The sequence below is a fragment of the Labrus mixtus genome, chromosome 1 (genome assembly GCF_963584025.1).
Source record: "Labrus mixtus chromosome 1, fLabMix1.1, whole genome shotgun sequence".
In the NCBI taxonomy this organism is placed as follows: Eukaryota; Metazoa; Chordata; class Actinopteri; order Labriformes; family Labridae; genus Labrus; species Labrus mixtus.
Window position 1 is genome coordinate 18,506,270 of NC_083612.1, and position 17,780 is coordinate 18,524,049.

Below are 17,780 nucleotides of genomic sequence, written 5' to 3' on the forward strand. Positions count from 1 at the left end.
AGTTTACTGAAACTGTGACTTTCCTTAACGTAAACAAAGTTACACACTGTCGTCAGACTTTGGTTAGTATTGCCTGACTCGAGAGATTTAGCTCAACTTTGTTAGATGAATTAATACCCTATAGTGACATAGTGAAGCATTAGCATGTTACATTAATGGTTTTTGAATACCCTGCAATGTCATTTCACAGAAATGATAGCGTACTTCAATATTCCAGTCGGGGTTATTGTGCTTTAGTTAATTCTGTCTACAGGATATATTATGCCATGCAGACAGAGATTATAAGATGACTACCCAGAGCTCCACAGAACTCACAATTATAGCCACTTAAATGATATGCATTTTTTTTTTTCAGGCAAGAAGTGTTCAGACACCCCCACACCCATATTTGAGTCCCTGATTAGCATCATTTCTCGTTTGTTCCAGTTGAGCTTTCAGAATAATCACTAATTTATGCCATTAAAGATCCACTGAAGATTTCCCCTCGTTTTTTAAGCTTAAATTGACCTACATGTCCGATCGTGTGGAAAATTAAATCACTCTGAAAGACAGCAGTGCTTCATTTGTCTCTGGTTGGCCCAGGGACGTGAGTGAGTGATTAAGTGACTCTGTCTGTTTTCCTGGAAGGCAACAACATCAGGTTGTCAGAATCCCTGAAAGCGCCTCTTGTCAGGTTAATGTGAAGGAGGACTTCAGACACAAAGTGAAAGGAAAATTGATTCCCTGAACACTTCCAAATTTTAACTTGGACAGATCACGACCCAAAATTCATCCTGTACTCGATGTGTTTGACCATGGGTGCATGTAGGGTGTGCTTTTCTTTGCATCATTTGGGGTATTGCATTCTTGATAGTGTCCACAAAGCCAGCAGGTTTTTGTGAATGGACCATTGTCCATCATGAACAGTGTCACAGTGTTCTTGAATGGTATCAGAGTGAAAGGAAACTCCAATAAAAGACCGGTCCACGCTGACCTTCATGAACTAGTTAGTGTGATCATTTCAAGTACAGACTGTCCGAGAAAACATGAACTGGAGGCCTGCATGTGTTTGTCTTTTTGAAAGTGTTTCAGCAGCCCGTTGTGATTTGTTCCATTTTCTTTTTTTATAACCAGAATCATGTTAGTTTCGTTGCAATAAAAAAAAAAGATAATTACTAATTATCTGCTGTATAAACACACAGCAAACAGAGTAAAATAACTAGAATAACTTTATAGCAAAAATACAACACTGAGGTAGAAATCCCCTTAAAGAGACATTAACAACTTATCACACACAGGCTTAACCTTAAATACAAAAGCGTCACAAAGGCAGAGTTAAGATGAATTCCTTTTGCACATTTCAATTGTTTAAAAAGATACAATTCTGAAGAAACGTTGACAAACATTTCAAGTGTGTTACGAGAGCACAGCGATGAGTTCAGTGTCAGTTACTCCATAATAACCAACCACATCTCATTTTAGGAACTAAATTACCTTTATATCATTTATTTACAGTTATGTAATCTTAAGTAAATTCTGGGTTCTTTGAATACAAGTTGATATATATTGTGAGATACTGTATATGTAGATGTAATGATCTGTCCTGTGAAGAAAGTAAGCTTATTTTTTATGACATATAATACGAGCAAATGGCTGTTTAAATGCAATGTAACCAAACATTTGTTTTATATTTATGAGTTGTTTTTTTTTTTATTCCTGCTACATTAAAAAAAAAGATTGCATTGGGCCATGTGTGCCTTCATTAGGAAAGGACAGCCGAGACATGTTAGGAGAAGAGAGTGGGGGGATTCCATACAGCTCATGTGGATGGTCACACTCGAACCAGGGACAACCAGACTCTCTAACAAATATGTCAAACCAGCACCACCATTCCTGTTCCATGCTTTAAAAATGATTTGAAGATTCTGTGATACAATGTTTCATAGCACCCGTAATGATTGCTACTTTCCTAAACGTGAGGAAAACACTTTCTACACTAAATATGATCTGTACAGTTTGCACAATAATTAGGGGAAATGATTGTTGAAGAGAAATATACAGATTTGTCTCAAGCCTCTGTAGACCTTAATATAGCTATGGCTAGACATGAATTAATTTGAGTTATTGCTCTGCTCTCCCCATGGCAACCAGAGTCATTGCTTAAAGGAACAAAAACTATGTATAGCGTTTGAACTGGCAAAACTGAATCACCACAAAAACGCAGCAAATCTTAGCCGTGGTGTAAGCTTATTGTTGATTTGATTTAAAAGACAATTTGACATTCAGATCCTTCCCTCCCTGTCCTCCCCTGTCCTCCCCTGTCTCCCTCCCTCGCTCTCAGGTCCAGTGTCTGGTTTCAGAGTGGGCGTGGTCCAGAGATGACATCATCCTTCACACCTTGCCGCTCCACCATGTGCATGGCATTGTTAACAAGCTGCTGTGCCCGCTCTGGGTGGGCGCCACCTGCGTCATGCTGCCTGACTTCCAGCCTCAGAAGGTCTCGTCTGCACTTTGTCTTTGTACAGTAAACCTTTCATTAACACCCCTGAACAGAGGAGGCTGAGGTAGTCCCGTATAAGGGCTTGTGCAAGGGGCTGCTGAGTTTCAAAAGACCCCCAAGCATTTTCCTCATCCATTCCTCTCTGAATGTCACTATTTTCCCGATTCTTCAACTTTTCTTCTCCTTTCTTTCTCCTTGCTTCATCTTTTTCCCCTTTTTCTCTTTTTTTATCAGTCTCTCCTCCTTCTCCTCGTCCTCCTCCTCCTCCTCCCTCTCTGACTGTCAAACTAAGCGTTGGGGGCTCAGTGATGAATTGCCCTGTGTGGCTTTGTATCTGACCAACGCCGACTCACGGCAGGGGCTTAAGCAGCGGATCAATCGATGAGCTGACATTGAAGGATGATAGTGCTTGTTTGGCCCTGAGAAGGGAGGGGTGTATGTGTGTATAGGTGTGTTTTTGGCACATATTGTAGATGCACCTTTTTTCTTCTTCCCAATGTATGTGTGTTTTGTTTGTGTGTCTTCTACAACTCACCAGCAGTGAAGGTGGATGGAAAGTAAAGGTCTACAAAGGACCTATGTATCTGTCAACATGGGTATTGCTGCACTGTTATAGCTATCAGTATTCAGCTGTTATCCCTGACCTTGTGTACTAACCCACAAACCCCTCCGCTCAGCCTCAGAAAAAAGCCTTTCTTCTCCTCCTCCTGAAGTTACAGTACATTGATGAAGTGATCGATAGTCTGTCTCTTCTATCCCCTCAGATCTCTGAAGGGTAGCCTAGGCAGCAGAGGCCGCCATTGATTTTTGTGTGTGATTCTGCCCGGAGATAGTGACAGAAAAATTTTCAGTGCAGGAATTGTGATCCAGTAAATCGCCAATAAGTCTCTTTCAAGTGTAACTGTTACAGTCTGACGGGGACAGATACTGTTCCTGGGGTTCACACAGCAGGGGGGGGGGGGGGGGGGGGTTTCACGTCAATTTCATATGAATCTTCATTTATTTTCTCGTCACAGCAAGAATTATTAAAAAATAAAAGTGAAACTCAATATTAATATGAAAGAAGTTGTTCAGCTGCATAAATTATCAAATGCTTACAGCAAGCGGCTTATTAAGCAGCTTATTTGGCTACTTTAAAAATATCCTCTCACGCTAGAAATATAATTTAAAATCATAAATGACATTTATTTGTATTTCATAAACAATGGTTTTGGATGAACGAAATCAGGGGTGATATATATTTGGAACTTGGCTCTAGAGACAGAAGTGTAAATCATTCTTTTGGAATTATGGACAGATATTTGTTTCCCTAGAGGATCAATTCTGCAGAGATATTGAGCTGAACAGTCTACAACTATCCACACTCAGTGTAGCAGTGTTTAGAGGGTCACATTGTGTAAATATCTCTGTACTTGGCTCGATTAATCATTTACATATAATCACCACGTTGAAAACCTCACTGGCAAACTTCAGCAGAAACTCGGGTTTCTGTTCAGAAATAGATCTAACTTTCCTCTTCGTTGTAGGTAAAGTATTGTCAGTGGTCTTTTTTGTCAGTCCTGGGTTATATTGATGCTATCTAGACATGCTGTTGGTTCCACTCTCAAATCCCTCGACTCAGTTTGTCACTCTGCTCTTACAGTCATTACCGTAGATCCCTCCCTACAACACTCATCATTGTATTCAGTATAACACAGTCTTTTGGTCTCCTCCGGCACAGAGATGTGATAAACAATAGTTTCTTCTTTAGAAGGGTTCTCTTGCTCTTCAGCCCCTCCGCAGATGGAGGTTGGTGCTCTCAGAGAAGGACCTTGGACGTACAAAAGATAATTCAATGGACTCCTTCATACATGCAGAATCCAAAGAAAATACTGAAGCGCACGAATCACAGGCAGTTTATTAAGGTGCAAACACACACACTGCGTCTTTGACTCTGTTTGACTCTGAGGAAGACGCAGTGCGACTCGAAACGTTAGTCCTTTGCACCTTTTTAAATTGCTTTAAGTGATTCATGTGCTCTAGTATTTTCTTTGGATTCTACCTATGTCAAAGAGTTCATTGAATCATCTTTTATACTTCTATCTTTTTATCTACTCTCATTGGACGATCACCATCTTACATAACATCAATTACTCATCAGTTTTCATCAGTTTACTCTGAATTTTTGAAATTCCCATTTTAACTTTTGTGCTCCAAAAATGACTTCCAAAACACTCTCAAGATTGAAGCTCTTGTTTCTGTTGGACAAATTGAGGCTAGGATCTAAAACCACTTCACCGCAGTGGGCCATTGTTTTTACTGGGGATCATCTTCTCTTGGTTTGCTTTTTTAAAATCTTGACATCTTTGTAAATGAGGGTAAACTTGGTGACTTTGGAGGCTTAAGTAAAAGTCGAATAGTAATTATCCCCTGACTTTCCTTTAGCTTCAACATGTGTTGCAGATTTTAACATTGCCCTCAGAATTTATTACAATACCCCTCTGACTTTTCATCTTGACCCATAATAAAACACACTCACAGCTATACTTTGTGATGAGGGCTGATTGGGAAATAAAAAGCGAGCTAAATGTTCTCAGACATGATGTGATCGAAATTCCCGCTTAACATTGGCATGTTAGAATTGTCTTTTTTTTTTAAAGTTGATGGTCAGCCAACATTCACATTAAGCTCAAAACACAAACAGCAGCCTCACAGACTCATTGTGATCCTAGAGACTCTTATTTTGATTTCAAAGCCACTAAAACAGTAAACCAAAACTAAACTTCATTTGATATCTCCCTTGGGCAATATGAAATATTTTACTAGAATTTAATTATTTTCTTAACCATGAAAAGCCATATTCGTTTGTGTGTATAATTGTTTTAACACAAGCCTCTGTTTAAAAATATACATAAATAAAAGTCAGAAATTAATGGAATGACATGTGATCAAAGTTAATAACTGATAAGAAGAAGAAAAAAAAAGGTAACCAGACAAAAAAAGGTCAAACCAAGCTTTAATGCCACTGAGAGTTTGTGATAGCTCAGCTCTTTGGAAACATCGACGCTCGACAACTCCAGGGCTGTTCACAGCTCATAGAGTTGTTTAGGATGCAGGCCATTGCTTTGGGTTCTCACCACATCCTGTCCCCCAGGTGGAGGCCAGCTCTTTGACGGACATAAATTGCTTTCCTCTCTGCTCCAGACTAGACTTTGTGGAAGCGCTCCACTGCACTTGATAGACACCACCCTGAACGGTCGGGGCACCCTTACTTAATATCCTTCTCTCTGTGCAAAGTTTTATGCTGTGTGTGTGTACAGGTGAGCTGTGGAAAAACACAAGTTTTCGATCTTGTTATGAGTATATTAGGGGGAAAGGATATGGATCTGATTAGACTGTTGACATTTTTTTGATCTAGTTTTTATCTAGTTGTCCATATTTCTGTTGTGTCTGTTTAGGAGGAGGAGAGATGGTGAGAAGTTAATAGATAAAAGATTAGGTGAGTCTGCAATGTGGAAGTGGAAGGAAGAGTTTAGAAATTGCTAGGACATTAAGAAGAATGTGGTGGCACTATATAGGTGAGACAGATGATGAGAGAAACTGCATTTTTCCATGTGTGTGTGTGTGTGTGTGAATGTGTATGTGTTTGAGGTAGACCGCAGAGGCAGCGGAGCAGGAAATTACGAAATGGAGAGAGGAGGTAAGTGAATGTGAGATAGGGAGCGAGGGGAGAAAGAAAGATGAAGGAAAGATGTGGGGTCAGGGATGAAATCAGAGAATGAAGAAGAAGCACTTTGGGAATGAAGGTGGAGTGAGGGACGAAGAAGAAGTAGAAGTAGTGAGGAGAAGTAGACTGAGGAGTGAGGGGAGGGGATGGTAAGGGAGGGGAGACAGCTGGGGAGGAGCGTTTGTCTCCCGGGGGGGGGGGGGGGAGACGGGACTTAGAGAAGCTGTCGTTCACCTTCACTTAATTCATGCTGTCGTCCCATCCTCCCATCGTCTACCCAGACTATGTGTGTGTGTCTGAGTATTTCTCTGTGTGTGTGTGTGAGAGGGGATGAAGTAAAGTGGGTGGGGCTGGGTATTTAAGATGCCTTTGTCCTTGAGCAAGTGAGTTTATGTGATATTTGAGGCGTGTTTTTATATGTTCATGTGGTTCACGATGTATGATATGTCCATTAACGCCTGTGTGTGTGTGAGTGTGAGTGTGCGTGTGCATGTGTGTGTAAGCAGTGGAGGACACAGTAGCAGTCAAAAAGCACATTTGTCAAAAGTAGCCGTACTGAAGGCCTTTAACTGGCCAACGTGTCAGCTCTGCCCTGCAGCACTCTGCTGTTTTCTTCCTGCTGACCTTTACAAATCTTGATTTTTTTTTCTTCTTGTCTTTTTCTGCTGCCGTGTTGACAGGTTCAGTATGAGGCTGCTGTCTAGACCTTACTCTGCCATTTACATCAAATAAAGAAAAAATGTCACTTGCACATGCTCTAAATGATTTCTGATGTAATCATTTATTTCTTATGGTCCCTGTCCATTAGACACACCACTCTCCTTTACACCTTGCCTTATCTCCCCCTCAGTTATGTTTCTGTGTGTGTGTGTGTGTGTGTGTGTGTTTGTGCGTCCTAGGTGTGGGAGATGCTGTTGAGCTCCGAGGCGCCCCTGGTTAATGTGTTCATGGCTGTGCCAACCATCTACTCTAAGCTGATCCAGCACTATGATCAGCACTTCACACAGCCTCATGTCAAGGACTTTGTCAAAGCCGTCTGCAAGGAGAGGATCAGGTACTGGCTGTGGGATCAATGACAGACAGCTTACTCCCGGGGAGATGTATTTGTGGGTTCATGTGTATATGTATGTGTTAATGTATAAATACTGTACATGGGACCATTTAAGTAAGTAATGAAGTAGATTTTATTTGTCTGAAGCTGTTCATAGACAAAAGTCCAAAATTGTTTCAGGAGATTGTTATTTAGCATTCAGGAATAACAGCATAAAAGATCAGGTGACCACCTGAGCTGAGAGAATACAAACATGCAAAACTGAAGACACAAAGAAATTGAGCTAGGCTTTAATAAAAGCAGCAATGAAAGTGTCAGGGAATCTCGTTCACCAGATCTGAAACCACATGACCACTGATTGAAAGATTTGGACGGGTGCAATGCACCGGAGAAATCCCTCCAGCAGAGTTTCAGGAAAAAGGAGCAATGAAGCTCGTCTAAAGTCTTGAACTGTCCTATAAGAGACAGATTTGTTTTGTTGTTTTCCCCTTTTGGGTTGTCATATGTATGACATGTATGTATGTTTATATGTGCAAACTTATCAGAATAGCATTTAACTTGTTTTTTTAGGGGATATAATCTTAGCTTTTATTTTCTTTGTGTCAGTTTTTCAGCAACAATATAATAATAATAATAAAAATAATAATATATTACACCACATTATGTTGCTTTAGACTCTTTCTCTCAGTATATAATGACATTGTTTTCTGGCATGAGAGTTAAGTGAGTCAGCTGTTTTCTAATTTGTTAGCTACATAGAGGCAATATTCTCAACCTGATACACTGTGGATAAACCCCATCCAGTCATAAATCTCCTACATTCTACGAGAATGTCTGACAGCAAAACTAATCTGTGAATTGCTCATGTACAAAAAGTGTCCTCCTATTTATTTGAAACATATTTCACTCTTTTTTTCTTTTGTAACAGTTTTTCTTTAAATGCATTGCTTCATTCTACACCCTGTTTCCCTGTTTGATTCCAGTCCTGATATACTTTATATTGGCTATTCTTTTCACAAATTCCTTTTTATAACATGTCATAATCTTAAGAATGGAATCATGTCGAGCCTGGAGTGTTTCCCTCACGTCCGGCCCTGTTCCTGCAGGCTGATGGTGTCAGGCTCGGCTGCGCTCCCTCTTCCCACTCTTCAGCGCTGGGAGGAGATCACAGGACACACACTGCTGGAACGCTACGGCATGACCGAGATCGGCATGGCACTGTCCAACCCACTCAAAGGCCCACGTGTACCAGGTAGGAGGTAACAAACCGACTGCTAGATTATTGGCAGGAAATTAATCCAGAACAAAAGTATTTTGGAAGACATGTTTGACATACTTTTCAGAATTTTCTGGCTTGTGATTCTCAGTAAGCAAAACTGCAATCAGTGATTAAAAGCAGTGTCAGGAAAACAAATGCAGGAAGTGTGGTTTTAGAAGATCTTAAGACAATCTTGTAAAAATGTTTAAATCCTTTAATTGAGGTGAGGATTGGGATTTTGACCTTTCATTTTTTTCCAAAATTGAACTTTAGTTGGGACATGCTCATAGTAGCAAATTTAATAACGTTTGCATTTTCAGAAGATGTGTTAAAATCTGAAATGTCTATCTTTTGAAATAAGGCTACATGTTAATGAAAGCTGTAGCCATTGGATCCTGATCTGTTTTTACTTAATTTTGACGACTATATTTCAATATGTTGCGGATTCTAAGTAATGATTGAGATGTTTCTACTTCAGTCTGTAATGTCTGAGTACCACTACAGCATTACAGCTCAGGTTTACAAATAATGACACAAACTATGTGTGAGCTCTCTCGTTTACCTTCCCTATTTTTGAACATCTATCTCTAAAAATAGGTCTGATCTTGTTCTACCTCCCTTAGAAGTTAGATTTCGTTCCTTAGCTTTATGTGTTGTGTTGTGTTTGATTGTTGGCAGTTTTTCTCTGGTGCGATGTCAGATTAAACCCCACGATCCCAACTACACCGCCCTCACGCAGGCAAAGAACAACAGGCAGGGTCTTGAAATGAGGTCAGACCTGTGGTGGTAGCTTTCTTCTCCTGTCTTCTCCTGCCCCCCCCCCCCCCCCCCCCCCCCCCTTTCATCTGCCTATCCCCACCTTCTCCCTCCTTTGCTGTTCCCCAGCCAACTCTTCTGCTTTACAGGTAAAGCTAATGAGCTTGCAAGTGTATTGGGTAATGCGCTGTCTGCTGTTTTGTTAGAGTATTGTTTTTGTTTGTTTGTCAGGTTATATTGGGCATAAGCTGAGCAGGCTGAGTTTGATTCCTCTCAGGTGATTATTAAGAACGGTTTCAAGAGGTCTGTTGTTCTATTGATGTTTCCACTGCAGCAAGGAGACTCTCGCATAGTACGATGTGTTTATGTTTGTGTGTATGCAGACATGAGCTTGCGCTTGTTTGAGTCAGTGTGTTCCTGTCTTGTCTTTAAGTAGGTTAAAATGGATCAATAGAAACCATAGGAAACACTCTCAGAAGACCTGAGGAGTGCAGTCACCCTCTCTCCGCACACACTATCCTCCCAAGCAGCAGACCACTCAGCTTTTAATACACCTATTGATAGTAATTGCATAAAAAAATCAGCTATATTTATGGCATCTTATTGGCCTGATTTAGTTGTGTAGGTACAGTTCTGGAGCATGGATTAACAGCAGAATGAATTTCTAGGCCATATTTCCCTTGCTGAAATGTAAATATGTGAGATTAGTTCAACCTACTTCTTTAAATATCATTATTAAATCACTTTGCCGCCAAACCTATTTTTGTCTCCCACTGACCTTGGGAACAAAAAAATGCATCATGGCTAGTACCATCCTTCCAAAGCTTTGTGTCATTTGAAGAAGAAAATAATCAAGTATTTCCTGATCCTCCTGGGAGGAAAGCTAGAGAACAAATTAAACTCTTATTATTCCTGCTCCACTCACCCTTTCCCACCCTGTGTGCAGGGTTCATAACCTGCCCGTGCTCTTTATAAATCTTGTTAAATCATCATGCACAGAGTTCCAAATGTCACCAACATTTCAAAAGCTTTTGAAGTGAGAGTGAAAACATGATTTAAAAAAAGGATGATTTGAAGGAGTAGAGGAAGAAATTCAGTTGAATCATAAATGGATAGTGAAGCCATTCAAGGACACATCTGTTTTTGTCGTTCAATTGATGGCATATTTGGGGTCTTGAAATGTTTTATTTCAGGGTTTTTATCAAAGCAGTGGTTCTTGACTGGTGCAGCCTCTGGAGCCACTACAAACTCCATGAAGACAAATCACAACCCAAAGTTACCAACCACTCTTTTTTTATTCAATGACAAATGGTCTTGTTTGGACCTGAGATGAGACAAATCACAATTAGTCAACATTACAAAATGTAACAGACAGAAAACAGTTGATGGTAGTTATAAGGTTTGTCTGTAAAAGCAGAGCAGAGAGTTTCTGTTCTGTTTTTTATGGCTTTAGGCTTTTATGCGCCAGTTTCTGCCCCTATGTCCCCGGTGTTTAAAAACTCATATATCAAGTATTTGGTTTTGTAATTGTGTTTTGATAAACTGGCAGCTGAAAAAAAACATTTCTTCTTTTACTTCTTTTGTTGTTAATTGGTGGTAAGCAACCACAATAAGCTGATCTGCATGATTACTTTATCAAGTCCTTCAAAATAAAAGTGCAGCCCAGACTTTTTTTCATAACTTTTTTTCCCCTTACAAATCAGCAACCCAGTGAAAACAGCTCCTCGACCCACTTTTGAGTTTTTGTCCATCACTCAGACACCTAAACACATTTTCTTACCATGCATGAGGTCTGGGAATGGCTAATAAGATGTCTGACAGAGAAAAGAACTGTCAGATAACGGCTCAAAAGAAAACAAGTGCCAAAAAAGTCAAATGAACATTTCAGTTGCAATCACTTTCTTTTTCTTTTTCTCCAACGAGGATGGTTATTAAACTGATCTATTAGCTTATTTACAGCTTGTCTGATCATCTGATCCATCCATGTCTATATCAGACATTCAGAAATCACCATTTTGCCTGAGGTCATATATTATTTATTTACTGCGAAAAAGAAACAAGATAACATTTTTAATACAGAATAAGCCTTTCAAGAAAAGTAACTTTCCATTTATATCCACACTGCCTAATCTTTGAAATTAATTAGTGTAATAACTCTGATGTCCTTGATTTAAAAGAGGGCACTTTTTTAGAGGTGATACAGGAATTTACAGAGAGTCTGTCGTTGAAGGCATTGACAGTCTTTCACTGGGTTATTTACATTAAAAAATCACACTAATAGTTGTGTAAAGACAAAAAAAATAAAAGTTAGATCTGAAATGTGACTTTCAGATTAGATGTCCAGTAGTTGTTGCACCAGGCAAACAAAGCTGTCCCTCAGATCACCAATCCCCCTCCTTCCCCACCCCTCCCTCAATGAGCCAATGGAGTGCTGTAATTTCTCCGACTAGTCTTTATTTAGATATGCTGCCCAGAGTTGATTTTGTATTTTATACATACAGTAAATATTGTACACTTACGACAGTACTCTGCCATTGGGCCATTACAAACAGCGTCCCTGAGTGGACGGGTAGAGCTAATGGTTGGACAGGGAGAATTCACATGAACGAAACATGTTTGAGCCTCTGAGCAAAACTTAAACAAGCTGACGGAGACGCCATCCCATCGGTTTGAACACAGAGCTGAAGACAACAAGCCCAGAGGGAGTTTCAATTTTTGAAAATAATTTCTTTTTGATACATTTAGTTAGGCTAGATTTGATATATGCTATACAAATGTTTAAAATGTTGCGTATTATACCTTTAAGGATAAAATAAGTTTTCAAGCTTTTCCACTGTTAGACATGCAGTTTCTATCTTACATTTAATATCCTGATCCACTCTGTCCTCCACTCTGTGACTTTAATGAAAATAAGATACAGCACAAACCTTGTTCTTTAGGTCTCACTTAACCTTGTTCACCCTGTCTACAGCAGGTCAGAATGATCACTATAACTCGTCTACTTTCTGCTTTTCTCACCTTCTGACTGCAGCTTGGTTGTTATCCTGCTTCTCTGCTGAGAAACAGCCTGATTTTTTTCTCTGCTCAGTTGGGTTTTTTTTTTTCCCCCGCTGCTAGACTGAGTGCAAATGATAGAGAGTGTGTTAGAGACATCGCCAATCAGGACTGAAGTGGATTAGATCAATATGAAGTGAGAGAATCACTCTTTAATCAGGACCTGACATGCTCTTTATTGGGAGAGCAGTGGTCTGTGAAATGACACAAGAGCCTTTAAGGCAGACACGCACATATGCACACACACACACAAAAAAAGAATCACTGGCACCTTCTCTGTGCACTCTCTGCAATAATGACTTAACTCAGGAGGTCACACTTGCACACACACAAAGATAGAGGCTGCAGATGTTGTCAGAACAGGTGGGAATGTTTCAAAGTGTAACACATTTCTTAACACATTTCTTATTAATAGTTTCACTTAAACATCCTGGTGCTCAACGTGAGGTACAGCCCCATAGTCTTTTTTTTTTTTTTTTACACTCGGTCACTTATTGTATTTCACAATTTGTCGGCTCATGTATTAAAATTTGATGCAACTGTGCTGAAATAGAAGGCCTTGTCAAGCACTCAGCAGTAGTTCTGCTGTGCATTCAGGACTGTGACTGAAGAAACAGCTTTCAACAGGTGTAAAGTAGCGGCTGTTATTTCAGTGAGTGGTTTTGGAGCTGAATGGAGTTTTTATTGGTAAAGTGTGTTTATGAAGGAGGTTGTTACCGTGACGGTTTGGTTGACGTAATGCTACAGATGATGCGGTCGAGTGTCGTTTTAAGGAGAGACACTGACAATAATGGATAGATCACAATATGGTGAACGTGTGGCTGACTTGATATCACGAGAACGGTCCGAAAAACAGCTCCTCCATGAGGAGTTTACTTCATATCGGAGAGCGAAAAACAGCTGCATCAGGCATTGCCAAAGAAATCCCCATCACTGTCCAAGTAAGCTGACTGGGGACTGAGACGAATGGCTTTCAGTTTGGTGTTTTACAAGCTCAGCAAACCATTAAGTGACCAGTTATGCCCTGCAGACAGAGGTTAAAGCCCATTTCCTGTTGAGGTAGAAATACTGAACTGAAGGTTCATGACAATCACTCCGGCATTTATTGCCCTTATAAATGTTCAACTTCTTCTAAAGGGGACAAAAATACTTCCCGTATTGCTTCCAATGCACTCTTTCCCCTTGTTTTATGTTTGTGTTTGTGCTTGATGTGTTTCACAGGGGCTGTTGGGTTCCCACTTCCTGGTGTGGAAGTCCAGATTGTCATGAGTAACACAAACAACACTACAATTGTGGAGGGCAATCACAGAGAGACTCAGGTAATAATGAAGTTAAAAAACATAGATATAAGCAGTATGTGGAGCCCGAAAATAGGAATATATATATATATATATATATATATAGTGTGTGTGTATACAAAAATGCATTTGAACTAAATGATTCTTCAATTCATCCAGTTAAGCATGTTTATCTTGCTGTTGTTAATTAGTGCATGACTCGATATTAAGGGGATTATCTTTCATATTTAAATGGATTATATTTAATCAAAATGTCTATCGTGGTCTCTTCAATCTTCCTCGTTGAATTAATTGCAGGTACGTCCGGGTCTGGAGGGCAAAGAAGGGGAGCTCCTGGTCCGAGGTCCGTCGGTTTTTAAGGAGTACTGGAACAAACCTGAAGCGACCAGAGAGTCTTTCACTGCTGACGGCTGGTTCAAAACAGGTGCCAAACTCCTCCTCTCCCTTTTTTCTTTGTCTCTTAACTCACACCTCAACACTGTACATGCACCCACACATTCACACGCATCCCCCTGGAGGGAGTGCATTCTGCCACTTAATTGCATCTACATGGGTCAAACTGTCAGAAGGATTCACAGGAGCAGGAAACATGTCAAAAGAGTTTTCATCTCTGCTGCGAACTGCACTTTTACGGCTCGATTTATAAACGCTTTAAAACCAGGAGTTCCGTCAAGAAAGCACACTCACACACACACACACACTCACACACACTCACACACACACTCTCACACACACACACACACACACATGGAAGTAGAGTAGCGGTATGTGTGTACGGTTAGTGTGTGTGTGCACATTTTGGGGGACTATGAGGGAGTGATAAATGGACTACGTGTGTTTTTGGTGCTGCAGGGCATTTTTCCTCTTAAGTGGTTGTGACTGCTCTGGGTCTTGAGAAACCAAGTATTGCTCCCTCGCTCATCTTCCTTTCTCTCTCTCCCTCCTTCTTGAGTGTGTGTAGGTATGTGTGTGTGTGTGTGTGTGTGTGTGCTGTCATCAGACTCTCTCTTGCTCCCTGCAGCCCAGCACTTTTCTTTTTACCCCCCTCCCAAAGGATCTATGCTTTACTGCAATGCCACAGGGAGACAGGGTTGACTTGGGGTGGCGGTTCAGGGGGGTAGGAGGGGGGCAGATGCAGTAGGAGCTTTTTAATTGTCATGTAGACAACAGGAGATAAGGGCCAGAAGCAAACACTTGAGGGCTTTGAGCTTGGAAATGTGGTGTTAGAGGGGGTTAAAAGAGTCTGCCATAAAGGAGGGCACGTAAGGACCCAGAGAGAGTGAGGACAGATGAGGGGGAAGTATAGAGCTGGGGATGGTGATGGTGAAGGGGGTATAGGGAAGAGGGGTAAAAAGGAAGGCAAGGAAGGCACAAGTGATGGAGAGCAAGGCAGGGTGAGGCAGTGGGAGACCAGGGCAGAGTGTGTTTAATTGGCTTTGCAGGCTGGAAGGACAGAGATCCAGAGCACAGCACGCTGCTGTCACACTCCATTACAGCCACCGGCCACATAATGAGAGCCCGTGCAATCAGCTCCCCACAGACAGCTCCCTCAAGCCACACACACACACACACACACACACACACACACACACACACACACACACGTATACATACACACATAAATACACACACACCCAGTGGACTACTCTATAGGAAGCTTTCAAACACTTTCCCTGCTCACCCACCTGCCTGTGTTCCCTAATGCCAACTTAAACACACACACACACACACACACACACACACACACACAATTTATATTTAGATATGTGAAGCGAGTGGAGTATTTGGGGCATCACAGCTTCCAGACGTAAAGGTTCTCTTTATTTTTTTGCTTACAAATTATTAGGCAGCTGTTAAAGCACTCTGAAAGCTCAACTCTCATGGTTGAGTCATCAGTTTGACTGATAACAAACTCAGTTAGAACTTATCTGGTTATTTGATTTAAAAGTTGAAGATTGTATGACTGAACTTCACTGATTTTACCCATTAAGGTCTGTTTACAGGGTAGGAACACTACTCGGTAAATTAAAAAGTAATTGTTCCAGAAGAGGTGCAAGACATGTGATGTGACATCTGAAGACTACAAGTTAGAAATAATTCAAAGAATAAAAATCTATAATGTTGAATATGAGAGCTAACAAACCTCCGTGGCCTAATTCTCATCTGTGCTCGAGGCTATATTAGCCGCTCCTTAAAAAAACAACAACCCTCAGAATGGTCTCGTTGAAGGTATCGAGGGTGAAATGTGTTGACATTGAAATAGAATGTATGGAAAGACAGAGACCATACATCTTGCTGCACTGATCCCTTTTTTTTAACACCACAATTAAAAAAAACAATTAGTTAGTTAAAAACAAAAGTTAACTAATCGCAGTAGCAACAGCAGCTGAGGTTCAGGGATGTTTTTGAGATGTCTATCTTAGTTTAGTGACTGACACTCTCTCAATATCAAAGTTGAAGTGTTGGTATTGTCAAACTATCCACACAGACTCGTGCCATGTCTATACTAAGTCTCTCAGTGGGGGTGGGGGTGGGGGGGTGTTAGAAGGAGACTTCTTGCACTTAACCCACTCTTAGCATCCACCTCCCCTCTCACACTGTTACCTTTTTTTTACTCTCACACCTGCTGCCAGTTTCACACTCCACCTTTCTCTCTATCACTGTGTGTCATCTTCACTCCATCTCTGACTTGTTAACTCTCGGCTGATCCCTCGTCACCTCACAGCGCTTTCTCCATCTCACCTTTTCTCCAACCTATAGGATTTGACCTTCAGGTCAGGGAGGAAAAATGAATCATGTTCAGCACCAGACTGCTTTTCAAGGATCTGACTAAGATGTACTTTGTTTTTTTTGTTTTTTTTGTTCTGGCTATGATACATTTTACAAATATTTTTTAACACAAAAACAATACACAACGATACACGACGTGTATTAGGAATTCACATACTTGACCTCAGTGGGTCATTTCAAGGCTAACATGTTCTGAATTATTTCTCCTCTTATCTCCCCCAATACTGTATAGCTGGCTACCAGGTTTAGTCAAAATGTTAAAGTTCCTGATTTTGAAGTTAATCATTTCTGTCAGTCCCCCCCCCATATATGACATATGTCTTTCATTCATACAGTATGTTTATGTTTTAGCCTTACAAGCCAGACTTCTGCAACATATAAGCATTGAGCTTCTACATAGTCTTCTTCATGGCTCCAATCTTTATGGCCTGTATTGAATTTTCGGAGAGTTCATTTCCAGAAAATAAAAATGAATGTATTTCCCCATCAACTATGTTATTTGCAGAAAAAAGGTTTGGTGCATCAATTTAACAATTGCTGGTTTTCAGTCAGAAACCACTGAACCAATGCATAAATGGAAGACGTATGAATGCACCATGAATTCAAAACAGCCCATCCTGAACTTCCAAAATGTACATCATTTATGTATTTAATACTTTTATATTTTCTACATTATTTTGTCTCGTTTTATTTTAAATGAATGCATCAAGCTTCACCCAAGGCCAAGCAAAACCATTTTTCAGTCTTCTTTCAGTCCCGACATTTATGTTCTTTATCGCTATAGTTTAAAATTTGCATCATCGCAGGTGGATGAAAATGTTTTTATTATTGGAGAAATGCATGTAAACGTCTTGTTGTACAAATCCAGATTAAATTAAGCAGATCAGGTTACTGCGTTGATGCTCGATTTACAATAGTTACGTCAGTCATCATAACTGTAGTGAAGTGAAATAAATTGAAAATGGTTAAAGTCAATTGTACTTTAGTGTGGAAGCTGAAGTCTGAGAATAAAATGAAGCAGATATTGGAGCCTGACAGGTTTATAGGAAGGGGAAACTGAACAAAAAGTGGAGGGTAAGAAGTGAAGAAGGAGTGTGAGAGTTTAGATCAATAAGTCGAGGTGTCTTCTCTTGTGCGAGCTGCTGCTGTGTAGCATGACTGGCAGCTCTATAGGGAAGCTGTCACCTTCTCCTGAGTGCGCCCTCTTTCTTTCCTCTCATCTTCACAAACATCTCTGAGCACATTGATCCCCTCTCTCCTTTTTTTAACCCTTCTTTATTGTGCTCATTCTGCTGTACAGTCTGTCTGCTGTCCACAGCAACAGTTTAAGTGCAGCTCATGTTGACAGCACTGTGAGTCCTTCTGTTGTTGGATTCGATGTACACATG

General features: G+C 40.5%; 1 protein-coding gene across 1 annotated transcript in view; it reads left to right on the top strand.

Annotated features, from left to right (window-relative positions):
* acsf3 (acyl-CoA synthetase family member 3) overlaps window positions 1-17,780 on the top strand; it is a 31,198-nt gene that overhangs the window by 1,575 nt on the left and 11,843 nt on the right. Inside the window, exons 2-6 of the mRNA XM_061036555.1 lie at window positions 2,321-2,476; window positions 7,085-7,239; window positions 8,343-8,488; window positions 13,526-13,623; window positions 13,900-14,026. Of these exons, the coding sequence (XP_060892538.1) occupies window positions 2,321-2,476; window positions 7,085-7,239; window positions 8,343-8,488; window positions 13,526-13,623; window positions 13,900-14,026 (682 nt within the window). The remainder of the gene's footprint in view (window positions 1-2,320; window positions 2,477-7,084; window positions 7,240-8,342; window positions 8,489-13,525; window positions 13,624-13,899; window positions 14,027-17,780) is intronic.